Source organism: Bombus flavifrons, chromosome 6 (assembly GCF_040668555.2).
Source record: "Bombus flavifrons isolate JBK064 chromosome 6, iyBomFlav1_principal, whole genome shotgun sequence".
NCBI classification, from domain to species: domain Eukaryota; kingdom Metazoa; phylum Arthropoda; class Insecta; order Hymenoptera; family Apidae; genus Bombus; species Bombus flavifrons.
Window position 1 is genome coordinate 12,549,069 of NC_138447.1, and position 17,461 is coordinate 12,566,529.

Here is a 17,461-nt window from a genome sequence, read left to right on the forward strand (position 1 = left end):
ACGATACCAAAACTCGTGAAACATCCATTGAAATAGATTACATAAAAATATAGATGATCGTTAATGATATCTATAGTAATTATTAATCTAACTTTATATATAGTAAATAGCTTAATTTCGTACAGAGTTCATTATCGATTCGAAAGAAATACCTTCCAGCATAGAGAGCATCATAGTGATCATATCCTTTTGTAAGTTCAGCAATTCCTTTAGAAGGTCCACTTGACTCGAGTGTTTGGATAACTTGTCCTGCATATGAGAGAAGAGGAAAAGGAATCCACCAACAGCGTCCCACAATCGAGAGTGAGCAAGTGCCTGTTGATTCTGAGCGCAAGGTCCTTGAATCACTTCAGTAAGGGTATTGAATACTTGACTGGCAACGCCGATAGCTTTAAAGAAATTAGCCTTGCCAGCAGGATCGATGAGTTCCTTGCTGGAATAATGCCAGTAAAAGTCCATGATGGATTCCTGGAGGCGTAGTAGATAATCGACGGTGCAGATGACCACGTTCACCGTCGTCGTGTTGCCAGCTTGCGTCCTCAGATAATTCTGCCAATCTATTGATATTGAAAATTATATCGATTATATTTCTTTAGTCTCGTCATTGTATACCTATACACGCAGTGGATGTAAACTTCTTTCGACCGAAGCATAAGAGCTCATCTCAAGTTTCACTTGCACTCAACTCTCCGCTCAAGAAACACAGTAAAACAACATCGTTCCGTGTACATTTAACATTCATCCGCACATTCAGTCTTCTAAGGTGTTCTTTTTGCAATATATAGCTATATTTAAGCATTCAAAACCTGCGTCAAATTCTATTTAACTATCCTTATCATTTTAATCGAGATGGGGAATTCGGGTGATTCATGGCGTCGATACTAATCGAGACGAGAATTTACGACTCTTCCGCGAACACAGTCGAACACTTACCAAGATTGTGGCCTTCGCAAGTCAATTGAATGAATCGAAATAGAGCGCACGTAAATTCAGCATCGTGCATATTCTTCTCTCCAGCAGCTCCTTCAGAGCCGACTCCAAGACCTTCTGCTTTCGTGTTCCTCTCGAACGCATCCAAATCCAATACGCTACAGGAATTCATGAGACCAGCTATCGAAGTGAAGAAGCCTACATCCTTCTTTTCCTTCAGGTGGTTCAGCATTCCTCGTTGAATTTCTATGTTACCGCCTCGCAGGATAGAGATTCCCAATTCCAAAGTCTTCATTACCATTTCACTAGGGACACCTTTGCACGCAGAGATATGAAGCAGAACCATCTCTGCTACGCCACGATTGGCGAGACGCGTTTGGTGGAAAAGAAGTTTCTGCTTCTCCATTTCTTGTTCCTAGATAATGATCGAGATTGAATCGAGAATGAATTTTAAAGTTAAAACTGTTTTAAAGTTTTTGATGGTTTGTTTCTTTATTTAGCTGTTTATATTTTCTTCGTTCTTACCATAAGTTTGTGCATCGGTCGCTTTAGGGAGAGCATTAAAGAAAGCATCATAGAATTCGTTAATGAAGTGACAATGCTTATGATATCGGATGACAGGAGAACCATTGTCGAAAAGGAACATGATAGACATATGTGGGAACAAAATTGATTTTGTACAGAGTGATGAGGGAATAATCTACTGTTGATGCAAGCGTATTTACAAACTTGTGTATGTATATGTTTCAATAGGAATAATTTTTTAAATTAGGTTAACTAGATCCTACAATGAAATTTTGAGCAATTGATTGACATTACATTTAGCAATGGTAATATCGGACTTTTTAACGAACGAGCGTACGTATAGAAGCAATTGAATTTCCGCAAACGATTACTTGTCCTTACCATAAGTGGCTTATAGCCCCGCTTCTACAAGGTCAGTACGCGAGAAAAAGATACGAAATTGTTAATAATTTTCAAACACATCAGGCAACCTCCCATGTTTGTATTCTTCATAAAAGAATGATCAGTAGTTCACAGAGTTTCGTTAGTAGAAATTTTCGTTTTTTTAATGTTTCAACAAATATTAGAGAAAGTACTTACATGGATCGAGGCGCCACCTTCTTCTTCGCCTCCTCCTCCACCCTCGTCTTCGCCTTCCTCTTCCTCTTCGCCACAAGATTTTGATATAATTTGCGCGTAACTCATGTACAAGGGATCTTCTTGAAGCGCGCCAGATCGCTCGGTCATAGCGCCACGACAGAATGTTGTTACCAATTGCGTAAGCGGGTCTGGTTTTCCTTCGTCCTCGTCTTTGTCCATTTTCTTCAGTTCCGCGTCCTCGAAAGATTGCTTACAAGAAAAGAAGTAGAAACAAAATATGAATAACGATAACTCTTAAACGAGGTAACTTTCAGACTTTTGCCAATGCACATAAAACTGTCTCACTTCTCAATCGTATGATATTTTTGAAGATTTGACATTACATATGATGTATATGCATATATTTTTTAATTTGAATTGCATGTGATTAGCCGCCGATACTTTAGACAGATTCATTCACAAGATGTTCACTCCTCAGTTCATTATTATTCTTCGTCCACGTGAATTCTCATTTTCACAGTGAATAAAACGATAATTATGGAAGAAAATATTTCTTCACGAAACATATTCTTACCGTAAGGTCTTCAATCATCACTTCTTGGCCAACATTCTCATCCTGCAACCAGAGCTCGTAGTATGTCCTCGCGAAGATATTTATAGCCCGATGCCTGAAATAATATGTGAAATAATTATCATTTATCAAAACTCGAAGAGCCATTAAACGTTCATTTTACCTTCGTAATTTGTAAAGTGGCTCACTACGCAGACATGCAATCGCTGCCCTTTTTCTTGCTGCGCACAGCACGCGCTTCCATCCATCCCGAGATGGTGGAGGTTTCGTTGCCTTTTAGCAGCATGCACACACAACTACAGTTGTTAGATCACTAACAAAACAATTACAGGGGTCATTGTTGATGGTTAATAATATTTTTTGCTACTCTTACGATTAGACAAGCTTTCGTGGAAAACAACAAAAAATAACTGAAATTTTGGTTACTGGTTTACTTGGTGATAGCGCACTAAAGGTATAATATTTGAAACTCAAATCGAAACAAACGTCACGCAACAAAAGTATAGGGATTAAATAATATATTGATTATCCTAATTTTATTGTACTTGATTGCTTTTTATTATTGTCAGCGAAATAAACACAAGTGCCACGGTACACCGGTAACGCGAATCAAACCAAAAGAGGATACCTGGGCAGGGAATGTAGGGAAGTTTGACGGAAACAAGCGATCACTGCTCGTTTACGTTGTATCGACACCACGGATCGATATTGACCCTTGCTCTGCTGTTGCGGATGATCTATCTACTCAAGAACACAAAATTACTAAATAAATCGAACGCATCTTTCGAACGAAGAAGCTTCGCGTATCTGAGAAACAACTATCGTAGAATATTTCAGGAGACAATGGTTACGTAATACTTGAAAATGATTCTTTACTAACCATATGTAAACCGTAAAGAACTTTGGCCATGTCTGTGATCCTTGCAACCACGTCCTCTAGCTGTTGTGCTTTCACTGGTTCCATGGAATCCTTCTTTTGACCTAGTTTGGAGTACAGATAATGTTGCCAGGACATTTCGTCAGCTGGGTCGATTTTGTCTGGCAAAGTGAGTTGCGTCTTTGCGAATTCCGAGATCTCATATTCCGGCATCTTCTTTAGGAATCTGTCCTTGCAGTGTTGCACTAATTCTTGTTCGCGACCAGCAAATAAGTTCAGACCAACTGGAAGCAACCTCTTCAAACAGGCTACCATTAGGGAAGCCTGCACTTCTTTGTCTTTATCTCTTTTCTTGTCACGATGCTTCTTCTTTTTCTGTTGGGTAATGGATTATAGAGTTAACTTTTTTTATTAATTTTGTTATTTTTTGTGAAATTTTTATATCGTATTAACTACTATTGTTATCAGTTATGTGCATTATTAATCCTCTGTAGGCAATCGTTCACACCACGTGTTTAAAGCTAATTTCTATTTTTTCTGAAAAATTTGACTTATTTGGCTAGAACAGTATAAAGATTAAGCATGGCAAAATATGCTTACCCATAAAGAATTAGCTATAATTTCCATAGACCATAGTTTTTATTAATTACAGTTACTATTTACTATATCGCTATAATAGTGATTTATGATCGTTTAAAGTCACTATTGATTCTTTCGTATCAAAATACCAACCTTGCCTCCTCCGGAAGGTGCTGTTCCATCCGAAATAGCAGTAGGTCTTCTGGTCGCTGTTGGCATAATGAGCACCATATTATCGATCTCATTAGCCGATATGAAGTTTTGTTCTTCTCTCAAGAAGTACTGAGACTTGGACCAAATATTAAATATCGCTGCTACGTGATTATAAAGATCTTCTGCTTCTGGAATGTTATTCCTCAGCCAATGATTCCTTTGCAAATCAACGTACTTAATCAAAAGAGGATAGAACGAGTAAATATCGCGAACCAGAAGTTGCCAGTCTTCTTGAATCTGTGCTTCGATTTGTGACGTGTCATCCGTGGATGATTTAATAAAACCACGAAGAGATTCTTCTTTATGGAACATAGTGTCTGTACGTTTTCTGACACGTTCGGCAAGTGGTAAGAATGGATCCTTCAACAACTCTTCTGATGAATTTATAATGATCTGCTGAGTGTAAGCAGCGATACGAGTCATCCAAGGAGCATTTTCGTTACCGATGTTCTTTTTAATCAACTTTAATACGTTCTTCAGCAGTTGATTCATGTGATCGCTGGTAACCATGCTGACGTACGTTCCTTCTGTCGGGTTTACATTGTCTGGACCTTGAGACCACCAGAAAGGCAGATAGGAGCAAAGCAGAGGAAGAATAATGTCAACTACGTGGGGAAGATCGTTGTAGGTTTTCTCAGACTCGACGAATTGATCGACTTCCGTCAAGATCGTCTCTAGGGTAGGCATACTCGATTCCATCTTCATCATGATATCTTGTGCTTCCAAGGAATGGTCGGCTATACGATTCAAAAGGGAATACTGATTGTGCTTGTTTAAATGTGGCTCCAGGAAGGCCACAGGGAAACAACTAGAAAAGGCACCTAGACAGGAACCTAAGCTGGGCTTGTGACGCTCGATTTCTGTCTTCAAATATTTTCTGTCGTGTGTTAGAGAGGCATCTACACCGAGAGTGTATAAAGACGCCAGCATTTTGTAGGATGCCACCTGAATTTCGTCCACTGTTCAAAAATACAAACAGATCAATTTTTTTGTGCATGTGTAGATATCGTGTTCGATTAGTGAACATAATAATATTCGTTAAATAGTTAATAATATATCTCGCTATGTTCTATCGATATCACTAGACTATGGATGTTTGTGCGAAATTATATCTTTATAAATATGATCTAAAAAACGACAATCAGATAGAAAATTATTTTACCCGCTAAATGTTACAACGAACATTATATTTTGAACATTTTTGCATATTATATGCATTCTGTGCATGGCTGAACTTCCAAGTTTCCCATAAATGCACAAACATCCGCAGTCTGGATATCATAAACATTCACTCGATTCACGATCGTGTATCATTCGTAACTTTACACATATATAAAAAGCTTAGAAGAATTTTATTTGAATTTTACTTACATAGCAAATCGCTACCATACTCGCAGGCAGCCAAATGATCGAACATGGCTGTGAGCACTGGCAAAACCACGCTATTGATATACGACAAGGATGTAGAAGTTTTCAAATGTGTTCCCCTCAGATGACTGTATTTGCCCTCTTGAAGATTAAGAATCGTGTGCCCTAAATCATCTGCAGTGTTGTTGAAGAACGTTAACATAGACGTTCTGATAAACTCAGGACAATTCTTCACTAAACTCTTCGCGTCTATGCCTTTGACTAGTACTTGAAGACAGCGGACGGTGATCCTAACATCCGGCCCGAAAGCAGCCAATCTAGATCTCAATAAACTGGCCAATTTGCAAAATAGCGCTGCTACCATCTCCTTCTCTTTCAAGGACGCAGCTCCGACATTGTTGGTAGCCGTTGCCACAGCGATGAAATAGTTTTTGTGTGTGCTAAAATATTTTTCCATCAGTGGCAGGACAACTTTGCTGAAGAATTTGATGTCTCTCGTAGACGTTTTAAAACTATTTCTACGACTGAACGTGTCGGACGGTTTCAGCAATTTCATGTTGATAGTGGCCTTATCCAAGTAGGCTATCAACTTTTCAAGTAACGAGTAGGCAAATCGTAATTCCACCGAGGCTCCAGCCGTCGCAACTTCTGATTCTCCGCCTCTATTTGGTTTATGAAGCTTGTAACCCTGATATTGCAGGTACTTGAGGAATTCTTGGGAACGTTCGCGATCCTTTCGTTTCTCCTTGTCGGTCAAAAGATCATACGGAACTAGTTGAGGATGAATACCACCTCCTGTGAAGGACATAAATTAATATTTATATATTGATGTTAAATAAATGAGTTATTAATAGCAATATCTTGAGACAAATATTTGTGTTTTATTAATAAATTATTTAATAATTTATTTCGATTCTTCATCGATACGAACCACAAGTGATGAGTTCTTCCTTCTTCTTCTTCGCCCAAATATCGTGCGCATTATCCGCGAGACGCTCTGCCATGTTTTGCATTTCTCTGCTCAGAGTCAAATTAGTCATGTCAACTGGATGAGGATTATAATTAAATGGACTCGCTGAATCAGCCTGAAATATTATTTTTTATTCGTAATATATAATTCAGTTTGTGTATCGATAAAGATATATGTAAATAGAATTTTCACTCACTTGACTTTTCGATGATCTTCTCATGGAACTACGATTGGTAGATGGTACATCCACCTCTGCATGTTCAACGCTCCATCCTATGGCCAATAAAGCTTTTAAGCTCTCTCTGACTGGCTCCTTGTATCGTTCTCTCTCGTAATCGTTCAACGTGTTGTACGGCTTCAGCCTGGGATGAGTCTTGTTCACTTCAGACCACTGTTCGCCGTAGGTCCAACCGTTTTCTAATTTCCGACTGGCCCAAGCGTCGTGGTAATGCTCGGAGAACTTTTGGACTATCTGATTGAGGTCGTTATTAAGGACCACACTGTCGAATGTTAAAACAATATCAGTATTATATAATTTAGAATTTTCATTCGCCGGTTTTATCGAATCGTAATGCAAATTTCGAAGGAATTTCGTAATTTTACAAAGAACTACATTCTTTCTAGAGGTGTTAGACAAGATTTATGACGTTGTTACGAACGATAACTATTTAATTTGAAAGTTTAGATTTTTATTGTATAGTATTGAATGCAAGCATTCAGTTAACGTATGATTTAGAAATTACGAACTATATTCAGGAGATTTGTTGGATAGTTTATACTGAAATTTTCGTACTTTCACTTTTACACGTTTCAGTAGCAAATTACATTGTCATAAATCTCGTAGAACTTTCGTGACAAGATAACGAAATAAGGTTTTCTTAAATGACTATACGCTAATTATTCATTCACATTTTTATAAAGAAAAATATAATACCTAGAGGTATTGATTGGCTGAGGATTATAAGGTCCATCGGGCGACTGTGCAGATGCAGATTTACTTCCGTACCACTCGTCATCGTAATTTTTGGACAAGGAATAATCAGGCGGTAACGCGCAACCAATAGCTGTGAGACAAGGTAGAGCTTTTCCAAACAGTTCTGGATCGTAGTCCATCTTGGATAACGAATCGAAAATGTTGCTGAAGAGAACCATAGTGAGACGTTTCTCTTCATCGCTCGATGCACCGTATGCGCCTTGTCCACCGGTCGATCCGTAATATTTCGCGCAACGATCGTAGTGAAGGGTCAGCAACTATTATAAAATTATGAATACCTTTAATACCACAAAATATATTAAATAATTCAAAGTACAGTAAAACTCCATTTATCGCGAATACGTCGAGAAACAAACAATTTATGTAACGGTTGTTCACCAATTCCCTTCGCTACCAATTATTTTTGATTTACATAATAATAGCTCACATTGAAATTGGGGGATTTAATTGGCAAAAGTTCGATTAATCAGGCGCTAACTAAAATTTCGTTTCAATAAATGGAGTTCAGATAAATGAAATTCAGGCATATTTCATTTATATTCGTCATATTTTATACTCTACAATATTTTTCAATATTTTATAGAATTTACTTTACCCTTAGAGCAACTGTCGTATATTCTGATAGCTTGGACACGTCTACGGTGAGCTTTCGAAGCAGCTTCAGCAACATGCTGGGTTGCATTTGGCTAAAAAGAAAAATACATTAAACACATATCATAAAGAAGTAAAAACGTGAGGGCACTGAATACTATAAGCGCCTTTACCCTTATAGTGTAATTATTGTGACTACAATCGTAGGCGAGAATTAGCAATTTAAAATAATATTGTTAAAACTTACGAGACATTTAACTCGTGGACGTCTCTTGTTAAGCAACAAAACGATTCCGTTAATCATTTCAATTGTATTTTGGAAAAAGGTCGCGCTTACCTGGTCAATGCCACGAGGAAATCCGACACTGCTTCGCGTTGACCCTTAGTGAGCATTCTGTTCTTGCTCAATCGATATACGGTGTGCAACGTAGCATCCAGTAAGCTGGCATAGTTATCCGCCTCGTTGTAGAATTTCGAATGCTTGATCAACAAAGGTAGAATACTGTTTCCAATGTAACGGTTCATCGCTAACGCCATGTCTGATTCGTATCCATCGTTCTAAAATGATAATTGCAATTAAAAGAGGAAACAAAACGATTCGACGTCCGATTAATTGGTCACGAATGGATTGACATCGAGTCTGTGTTATATTTACCCTATCCAACATAGTGGCGGCTCTGAGATCGGGCAAAAACGCTTCCTCGAGTATCTTAAAGAACAATTCTCTGGTTTCGATTCCGTAAACGCGCTCCAAAAACAGAACGATGCTCTGTTTATGTCCAGGAATCAAACCAGACGGCATATCGCTTTTTGGTTTCTCTTCGCCTGCCGCGGGATTCAATAACGTGAACCTCAAAGACAGGACACCTTGTAGATCATCGAGTGGCACCAGAGATCGAAGAATAGCCCTCGCTCGAAGAGACTCGTTCTTCCCTGGAAAACATGCTCCGATGTAACCTCCTTCACAAATTAGCGATTAGCAAAGAAAAGAAAGCTTTGATTTCGTATATATTACCGACAGATTCTGTAGAAGCCTCTGTTGCTCGTCAAAAAATAAACACTGTTATTAGATAAATAATTTTGAAAGTTGCGAGGGATAGAGGAGCTCGTGCATAAATTAGGCCGCAGGTTCTTAACCATTTCATAAATACGTATAGAATTTCTGTACCACTAAAAAAAAAAAAAAAAAAAACAAAAAAAGAAATGTCTTGCATGTAGAAATTTAAGGTTTGACCCTCGTGTTCAGTTAATCTTCGATTTCGGTAGGAAGCTGTTCTACATATTTGGCTAGCCTCTAATTATTTAAATACGAAGCGACCACAGATTAAGATTGAAACTGAACTTCTGAATGGTATCATTTTTATATTGTATATTGTACAAATGCATAAATTATTATTGTAGTACTGGTTGAGAACCGTTGGATCGACTATAAGCTTGGAAATGAAAGTAAAATCGCGAACACTCTATCGAAATAAATAATGAAGTAGTCATCGATTAATGATACTTACGAAGGTTCTGCGTATTGCGTAACCCACGGAAAGGGGAATTCAACTTTTACTTACCTTGTTCGATAACAGAAGAATCTGGAGCGCAGCGGCCTAATAGGTCCACCAAGGTACAGTAGAAGTTCAAGATCGCAGCTCCTGTATCGATATAGTCTTCGTCGTCGTCTGATTCCGGAAGCGGATGTTCGAATTGCATGAACGCCGTTGTACCTTCTGCTTCGTCGTGCACTTTCCTTCGATCAGCGATTCGTTCGGACATCTTGTTGGCGTCTATGATAGCTCTTAATAGACCCTCACCCTCGCCACGAAGCGCTGGTCCCAGACATTCCGGTCTTCTGATCAGCAAACGGATCACCAAGTTTGCATTTTCCTCGACGCTTTCACCTAGAAGGAATTATTTCGAATTATTTTCTCAATACGATATAACACGACTTCTTTGATATAAAATAAGTATCCCAAGACGAATTTTGGACTAACCATTAACCCAAACGCAGAACCTCAAAAAGTCCAAATATCTTTCGCCTTCCACCGGATCCCATCCCAGATCGGGATAACCTTTTTCAACTAATTCTGAATTCGATTGCAAACCACAACGGGATAGATATATGGCAATCTTTTCAAGATAATGTTCTCTGAGAGCCAGAGCCAGCTCCGTGTTCTCCATGAGGGAAGAATAAGCTACGTCCAATGGCGTGGAACCTCTTAAAGATGGTCTCGATAACAAGATATTACTATTCTCCAGTAAAAAGTCAAAGTGATCGAACATAGCCTTCTGATTCTGTCTGGAAGTTCGACAAAAGTAGCACAGGAATCTACAGCATGCTACCACCATTTCGTGAGAAGTATCCTTCTCCTTGGAAACTGGTTCTCCTTCGGTAGTTTGGGGCTGAGTTTGAGCGTCCGATTGCGCCTGTGCACGTCTACCTAGTGTGTTCATCATGATCGCCATAACGTTCTCGTGAATTCTAAGCACTCTGATTAAATCTGGATGCTGGAAGAACGTATGATTGTTGACTAATTTCCAGAGTCGTTCCCGAACGAGCTCTTCTTCCTCTTGAGACATTTGTACAGGCAATAAGGCGCGAATTTGGCTCAAACCGACCCACATCAGAGCAACGTCGTCCTTTGTCTTGCTGTTGGTCACGTAGGTTTTTTCTAGAGCTCGAATTAACTCGCCCACCGTGTCATACTGGCGAACCAGTAAACTGAACATTTCTCGAACCAACTTCGGAGTCTCGATTTGCGATTCCTCGGCCCAGCTGACGATGGTTTTTATCAGAACTTTACGGAACACCTCTGTAACAAATATCAAAAGAAGTGTCACCATTTAATATTTAAATATGTTTTAAAAAATGTAATAGCAAAAGACAGGAGCAAAAAGAATTGAGAAGCCGAATACTGTGATCGATACTGTGATACAATTCCAACCTTCTGGAGTCTTTCTCTCGGGTTCAGGTTCAGGTTTAGGTTCCTCTTCGAGTTCTTTCACTGCGTTGATAAAGTTGAATAGCTTCTTAATGGCGCCAGGTTTCTGAACTGCGTCTTCTGCCTCCTCCACGGCGTCCGCTGCTTCCTGCAGGGCGTGCAAGGACACGTAGGACATGAGACTGTTGTGGAATTCATTCATCCGATTTATCAGATCTTCTCCGCAAGGACTATTCTCAGGATCATCCACGAATTCCATATTCTTGAAACTTAAGATCGCATTCATCTGTTCACGAGGTGGACATCGAAATTCTCTTGTCTTCTTCGCTGCTACTGCCGATGGTAAGTCAGATTGTTTGATTTCGATATAACGCCGAAGTTGATCGGATTGAAGATCACCGACGAAGTCGTGGCTAAATGCGATAATGGACTCGACGCGATGTCGAAGTTGGATGTCGTTTAGATGATGAAGAAGATAGCACATCTGTAGTTTCGCACCTTCGGCCATTTTCATGTGAAGCAGTCCCTTCTTGTGCTCGTCTTTTCCTTCTGTAAATTGATTTTTACAATTCGCCTTTAGAAGATAAAATTTCATTTCTATTAAAAATATAGTAGGCCAGAGAATCATTGAAATATCATAAAGTATTTGCAAAATTATTATTTGGATGCTGTATCATTGTATTTGCCTGGATATTATCTCGAAGTAATTACGGTATTAGTTTATTTGATCTTTCAAATGATTTTTCTTCGAAATATTTTATTCAGCCATCAAATACTCGAAATGATCTGTTATCTCAAATCTTTGCTTTTGTCTTCGTTTCAAATAAAATTTGCGTAAGTCTGAAATATATTTTACCTTTGTCAAACGTCGGATCCCAAGTCTCAGGATGAATCATAATCAGAAGCTTCATAACGTCTTCGTTCCTGAGCATTCCTACCAAGAGCAACCTGTCTACTAGTTTCAAAAGTGGCCTGTAATAAACAAAAATCACGTAAATAAGAGGCACAAGAATGGATCTGAATCTGCGGCAGCAAGCAAGTTATCCTGAAAGCATTTTCTTTCTTCGTATCGTCGACGTAGATATTAAATATGCAGAATAGCCCAGGCGTGCACGTATTCATTTGGCTACATACAGGAAAAGATTCTCATTGCTGCCACCAATGGGGTCCCGATTGTGAACTTGATTGACCTCAACGGCCTCGTTCAGTGCAGTCATCACGTAGTCCCGCACTACATCCAGAGGGAAGTACGGACTGTAGAGGCTCCTTATGTTCTCGATAGTTTGATCGCTGGAAGGAATATCCCTTGATGTCGCCTATTAGTCATGGGGTTCACATCTAATTTTGAATTGAATGTACCTACCTGATGTCTGTCATTTTCATTTGAGGACGAACCGACTCGGTTTCTAGATACCTGAGACTGTGTTTCATTTCTTCGTTTTCGTATAAATCCTTCAGTTCTTGGCCTATGAAACGTATAAACTTATTGTTAGATATCTATAAAGTTACCGATATTGGCTGCAGAAAATATTTCCACGTGGTTGCATTTATTATAGCATTCACAAACTAATTAATTACAAGTAAATATATTAAAGTACAAGTTTATCGAATGTCGTGTCATTTAGTAGCATTTTTACATCGCTAAAAAAATGGAATATAGAACGTGACAAAAGAAATAAGTTCATTGGTAAATATACCGTAAGAGAGATGCAATATAGTGACGTGTAAATAATTTTCTGTAACCACTGTATCTATGAATAGATCTCTTGTTTCAAGAGATGTTACTTTGAAAAAGTTTCTTTACCTAAAGGAATTATGTATTCATTTTTACACACTTCCATCGTAGTCGCGTGTGACTCGAGATGCAAGGCGATCAACAAGTCATAGAATCCTTGTCGTAGGGGCCCGGACATGTATTCCGCTCGAATTGCGTACAATAATTGTTTTTGATCGACGTGCTGGCATAGAGCGTGTGCTGCTCTGTAATTCGACTGATAACATAGAGCTGCGTACAGCGTCAGAGTGTGCGCATGGAAGCTGTAACAATTATATAGATAAATGTTAATTCTTCGAATAAATAGAAGAAAGTTTAATTCTCACTTGGCAGAGGCTCATATTTGTCATGGAATATTTGTTTCATGACAATAACCTGAAGGTCCAGACAAAAAAATTTTTTACCCTTATATGTTAATGAAATTCCTTTAAAAAATAAAATTGTACGTAATTCGATAAAATAACAACACATATACATCCATATGTATCTTGATACTTTGATCGATTTATAGTAATAGTATTTAAAATAGACCAAAGTATAGTTAGAAGCAGCATTCGCTTGCTTTTTATAGAGTCACTTTATGAAATCGAATTCTTTCATGCAATCATTGCAGTTTGATTTATCTGTAATTTTGTAATTGAAATATATGTAATCAAAAAGTTAGTAAGTGAGCGAATTCCAAATGACAGCATACAGGATGCAATCGATATCTGTATAAATCAAAATAGACCCAGCCTCTGCCTTCTGAGAATTAACATCACACTTCTAAAATTTACCTAAGTAACTTATCCATCTCGATAAGCTCCAAGATATCGATACATCTATCCTCTTCAGGGATATGCAAAGCCAACATTGATATGGCATCCTCGCACAGCATGGACCAACCTCTGATATCGGACAGTTTCAAGGCATGAACCTGAAGCGATTGATTTGGAACTCTTGCCCATTGGTGAGGTTTCAGACATTGAACCTTCAATCTAGGTGGGAACTGTGGTATCACATGACGTTCTGAGTTTTGTAACACAGCAGCGGATAATGGTAACGTTGTGGAGGTTCTTCCAAGTTCAATCTGAAGGATTTCTTTGCTGGTAGCTTCTACGAAGATGGCAGGGAATAATTTCGTATCGGGTTCCATCTTGAATTTGTGGCTAGTTTCCTTTCCCTCGCAAGTGAAGGACACCCAACCGGTTGCGGTATCCACGAAACATCCAACGAACATTCCTTGAGAAGCTCCCTTGCCGGATGCGTCTTGCGTTACTTCGTTGTAAAGCTCATCCGCTCTTACCATATAACAGCTCTGTCTATCAACCCTGCAATACATTGCTCCATTTAACAGAACAATTTAAAATAAGTTATCTTGTAAAGTAAGTTGATTCATTCGTTGACATACATGCATAGAGTTACGTTTAGAGTTTTGCTAGTACGCCATGAAATTAATAAAATTTTAATAGAATCGATAAAATTGATAGCGTGTTTGCATAAACATCATCGTACATAACGAAACTAATCGACATTTATTTCTTATAGAAAGTTGGAAATACGCAGTTTTCGTGCTGATAGGAAATCTTAAAGATAAATTTATCTTTTACATTGCTGATTTTCAATTTATCGTCATTACATTACACTGTCATAGTTCTAATTTGATGAGTCTTGTTTTAATATATATATAATAGAAGAGAAATTGAACTTACTGTTCTATAGGACGATCATAGTCATCGGTAATAACTACAGAGCCCTTCCTCACGCGAGACAGATTAAAGTCTTTAGTATGCAAATGATACTGGGAAGTGACCCAGCCAACATAAACGTGCGTTGGATCCTGTCCAGGAAAGATTCTCACTCCATAGAAGTATTCGTTCATCAATTTCAAGCATTCTGCATCAAATATCTCATTTCCGATTGCCTCGACGCCGCTTCCACTCAGGGCAGACATAGACATTGCTTTTGGTGCGTTGCGTTCTGGGATCTGAGGTGGCACTACTTTCAAGTCCGTCTATAGAAAGAATTTGTCATTTATTTCGTGGCGCTTGAATGAAGATGGCAATAAAATTATAGCAGCAGGTAGTTGGACGAATGGACAAACAAATAAATAAATAAATAAATGGTTTTACGTTTGATATGCGAATTTGGGGAGGCCGGTTACTTGCTTTGTTCATCGATTGGGTCTTGGTGCTCTTATCAGAAACGTCTGAACGTACTGGTGGCTCGGGCGTTTTCGATTTCGCGTCCGGAGACTTCGCTTTGCGAGAGAAGAATCTGCGAAACACATTGGAAATTTATTGTTTCTTCTTTATGTGTTCATTCGTATTCTTCACATGGCAAAGACGCAAAAGGAATTTCACATGTGCAAATATTTAGATATGGAAGATTTATCAATTTAACTTACGGGGCATCCTCCATTTCTTTGCTAAGTTTGCTAGGAACATTAGAATATCAAAATCTATTTCGCCTAGAAGAACTGATTTAAAATATGTGTTTATACTAACCGGAACGGAGAACGCCCACGTTTCTTCTTATCGTCCTTGATGTCGCCGTTCATATCGCCGTATCCATTCATGTCAACCTCGCTAATTGCGTTATCCATGTTTCCGACCCGTGACCCATACAGGGAACCCTTTCTTGGAGGTCTCAACGGCTTGTTTCTTTGCATGGGAAGCGGTGACTCCTTCATCATTTCGTCGGCTTCCACTGCATCCTCCGAATAGTTCCTTTGTAATCCTGGAACAAACAAGGTTCTCGTTAAAGACGCTCAGAAGTTTGAATTGGACAAATTATTCGTGTATTTATAAAAAATATAATGAACAGGCACCTCGAAGCAAACAAGTTTTTGCCTTTAAACATTATCAGCGAGTGTTACATTTTGGATATTTGCAACTTATGCAACTTATTAATAAACTTATAATGCAACTTATTAATCGTAGAAAATCTTACCTTTAATGTCGCTCATACTGAATCCAGACCTCATGATCTGCTCTATTTGAGCAGAAGGCGCTGCCTGTTGAGCCTGCTCCACTTGTTCAGACAATAGTCTATTCTGTCGCATTTTGATTTCCTGCCATCTCCTTAGTTTCTCACTTTCCGAAATAAACGTCGATTGACAAATAACCGGTAAAGATAATCGCAGGAACTCCCAGTTTGCCTTTTCCATAGTTTCGAACGTGTTATGAGAGATCTTTAAACATGGTGGGGTATCGGAACCCGCTGGAATCCTGGCTACATCTATCCTCGTGTCAGCCATATCGTCTGTGTTCTCGAAAATTGGTTGATCCTTGGTGTACCAATACGTAACTGGACGATTCATGTTCCTGGTATATCGAAGACGATTCTAGACATTTTACTTTACTCGATAAAATTCGTAATTGGAAAGGAGCGAAGGAAACGCATATCTAATTGGCATATAATAAAATAGGATCATCTTCCCTTTTGAGAAGATAAAATAGGGTGCCTAAAAAATAGGGCACACATATTTTCGTAAACGATAATCGCTAGAGAATTACTCGTATCGATTACTCAGATAGTTATATAAATCATATGTCTAAAAACAAAATTATAATTCCAAATGCACCCATGACAAATAGTACACCTGTTTGTACACTAACTAAAAAAAAGAATGAAGTATCGTTTATTGATCGAGGTAGAAAGACAAGCAACCAAAACACGTTTCTTCCAGCCATCTTTCCAACCACGTGTAAGACGGATTTATGATTCACATGTACTACTTACACACAGAACGGTTCGTATCCCTCTTGCAAACCGCAGGTCGTAAAGAACTTTAAGGTATTTACATCCTGTCCGAAAGTTAATTTTGCTTTTTGTCCAACACCAAGCGTGAAAGCTGGTACGAAACAGTCACCCTGCACGTCAGCGAAAGACGTTTCACCACCGAGCGCATCCATCAACAGTTCTCCGTTTAGAGAAAAGCCTAAATATTTCGATATTTGTATAAAGATTGTTTGTGGCGATGGTTAAACGTATAAATTTATATTGGATTACTACCAGCACGGCAGGAATTAATTTTAAGAAAAGGGGTCAAGTAAAAGGAGTAATCCATTAGTGCGACTAGCAAGTTGAAAGTTAACGAAGCTTTACGTAATCGACTAGCAGCGGCTATAAAGATAAAACACGCAGATAAAATGCGACTATATACAACTATGCGAAGCTAATGTGAAAATTGACATAAGCGTTACACATGCATATAGGGCTGATAATATCATAGCATATATCAAATATTAAGACATGAAAATAGTGTGACGTTATCACAAAGAAAATTAGCTTTGGAAAATGAACAAACAAATTTTGCAGAAATGTCGTAATGAAGAGATAGAAGGGCACTCCATATTGGTTTAGTTCAAACAATATTTTCTATCGTTGATGAACCGCGACGGTCTTCTTTTCAAAGCCTATTCAAAATTATTTTGCGATACCAAAATTTAGGACCACCCTTTGTTTTAGTAGTTAGCAAATATGAATCGTATGGAATATGAAAGCTTTGTTGCTGTTATTTACAATATTAATCGAGTAGAGTACTGGATACGGAAAGAATACAAGGACACACATGAT

The 17,461-nt window shown here is 38.5% G+C and overlaps 1 protein-coding gene across 11 annotated transcripts in view; it reads right to left on the reverse strand.

Annotated features, from left to right (window-relative positions):
* The window catches only part of RyR (Ryanodine receptor), a 39,980-nt gene that overhangs the window by 4,803 nt on the left and 17,716 nt on the right, over window positions 1–17,461 (reverse strand). For 3 of the 11 annotated variants that reach the window (XM_069115484.1, XM_069115488.1, XM_069115489.1), the window contains 28 exons: window positions 16,625–16,823; window positions 15,833–16,206; window positions 15,388–15,619; window positions 15,288–15,317; window positions 15,013–15,157; window positions 14,593–14,894; window positions 13,678–14,211; window positions 12,932–13,164; window positions 12,491–12,593; window positions 12,262–12,417; window positions 11,984–12,099; window positions 11,131–11,676; window positions 10,180–10,998; window positions 9,760–10,086; window positions 8,853–9,130; window positions 8,535–8,755; window positions 8,202–8,292; window positions 7,547–7,863; window positions 6,809–7,112; window positions 6,574–6,727; window positions 5,646–6,437; window positions 4,215–5,233; window positions 3,486–3,857; window positions 3,234–3,346; window positions 2,609–2,702; window positions 2,035–2,283; window positions 934–1,345; window positions 153–557 (listed from right to left, as the gene is read on the reverse strand). In XM_069115484.1, the coding sequence (XP_068971585.1) occupies window positions 153–557; window positions 934–1,345; window positions 2,035–2,283; window positions 2,609–2,702; window positions 3,234–3,346; window positions 3,486–3,857; window positions 4,215–5,233; window positions 5,646–6,437; window positions 6,574–6,727; window positions 6,809–7,112; window positions 7,547–7,863; window positions 8,202–8,292; window positions 8,535–8,755; window positions 8,853–9,130; window positions 9,760–10,086; window positions 10,180–10,998; window positions 11,131–11,676; window positions 11,984–12,099; window positions 12,262–12,417; window positions 12,491–12,593; window positions 12,932–13,164; window positions 13,678–14,211; window positions 14,593–14,894; window positions 15,013–15,157; window positions 15,288–15,317; window positions 15,388–15,619; window positions 15,833–16,206; window positions 16,625–16,823 (8,937 nt within the window). Of the gene's footprint in view, window positions 1–152; window positions 558–933; window positions 1,346–1,455; window positions 1,477–1,836; window positions 1,861–2,034; window positions 2,284–2,608; window positions 2,703–2,768; window positions 2,879–3,233; window positions 3,347–3,485; window positions 3,858–4,214; window positions 5,234–5,645; window positions 6,438–6,573; window positions 6,728–6,808; window positions 7,113–7,546; window positions 7,864–8,201; window positions 8,293–8,444; window positions 8,469–8,534; window positions 8,756–8,852; window positions 9,131–9,212; window positions 9,234–9,759; window positions 10,087–10,179; window positions 10,999–11,130; window positions 11,677–11,983; window positions 12,100–12,261; window positions 12,433–12,490; window positions 12,594–12,931; window positions 13,165–13,677; window positions 14,212–14,592; window positions 14,895–15,012; window positions 15,158–15,287; window positions 15,318–15,387; window positions 15,620–15,832; window positions 16,207–16,624; window positions 16,824–17,461 lie in introns of all 11 variants that reach the window. The other 8 variants (XM_069115479.1, XM_069115480.1, XM_069115482.1 and 5 more) reach the window with 8 other exon arrangements.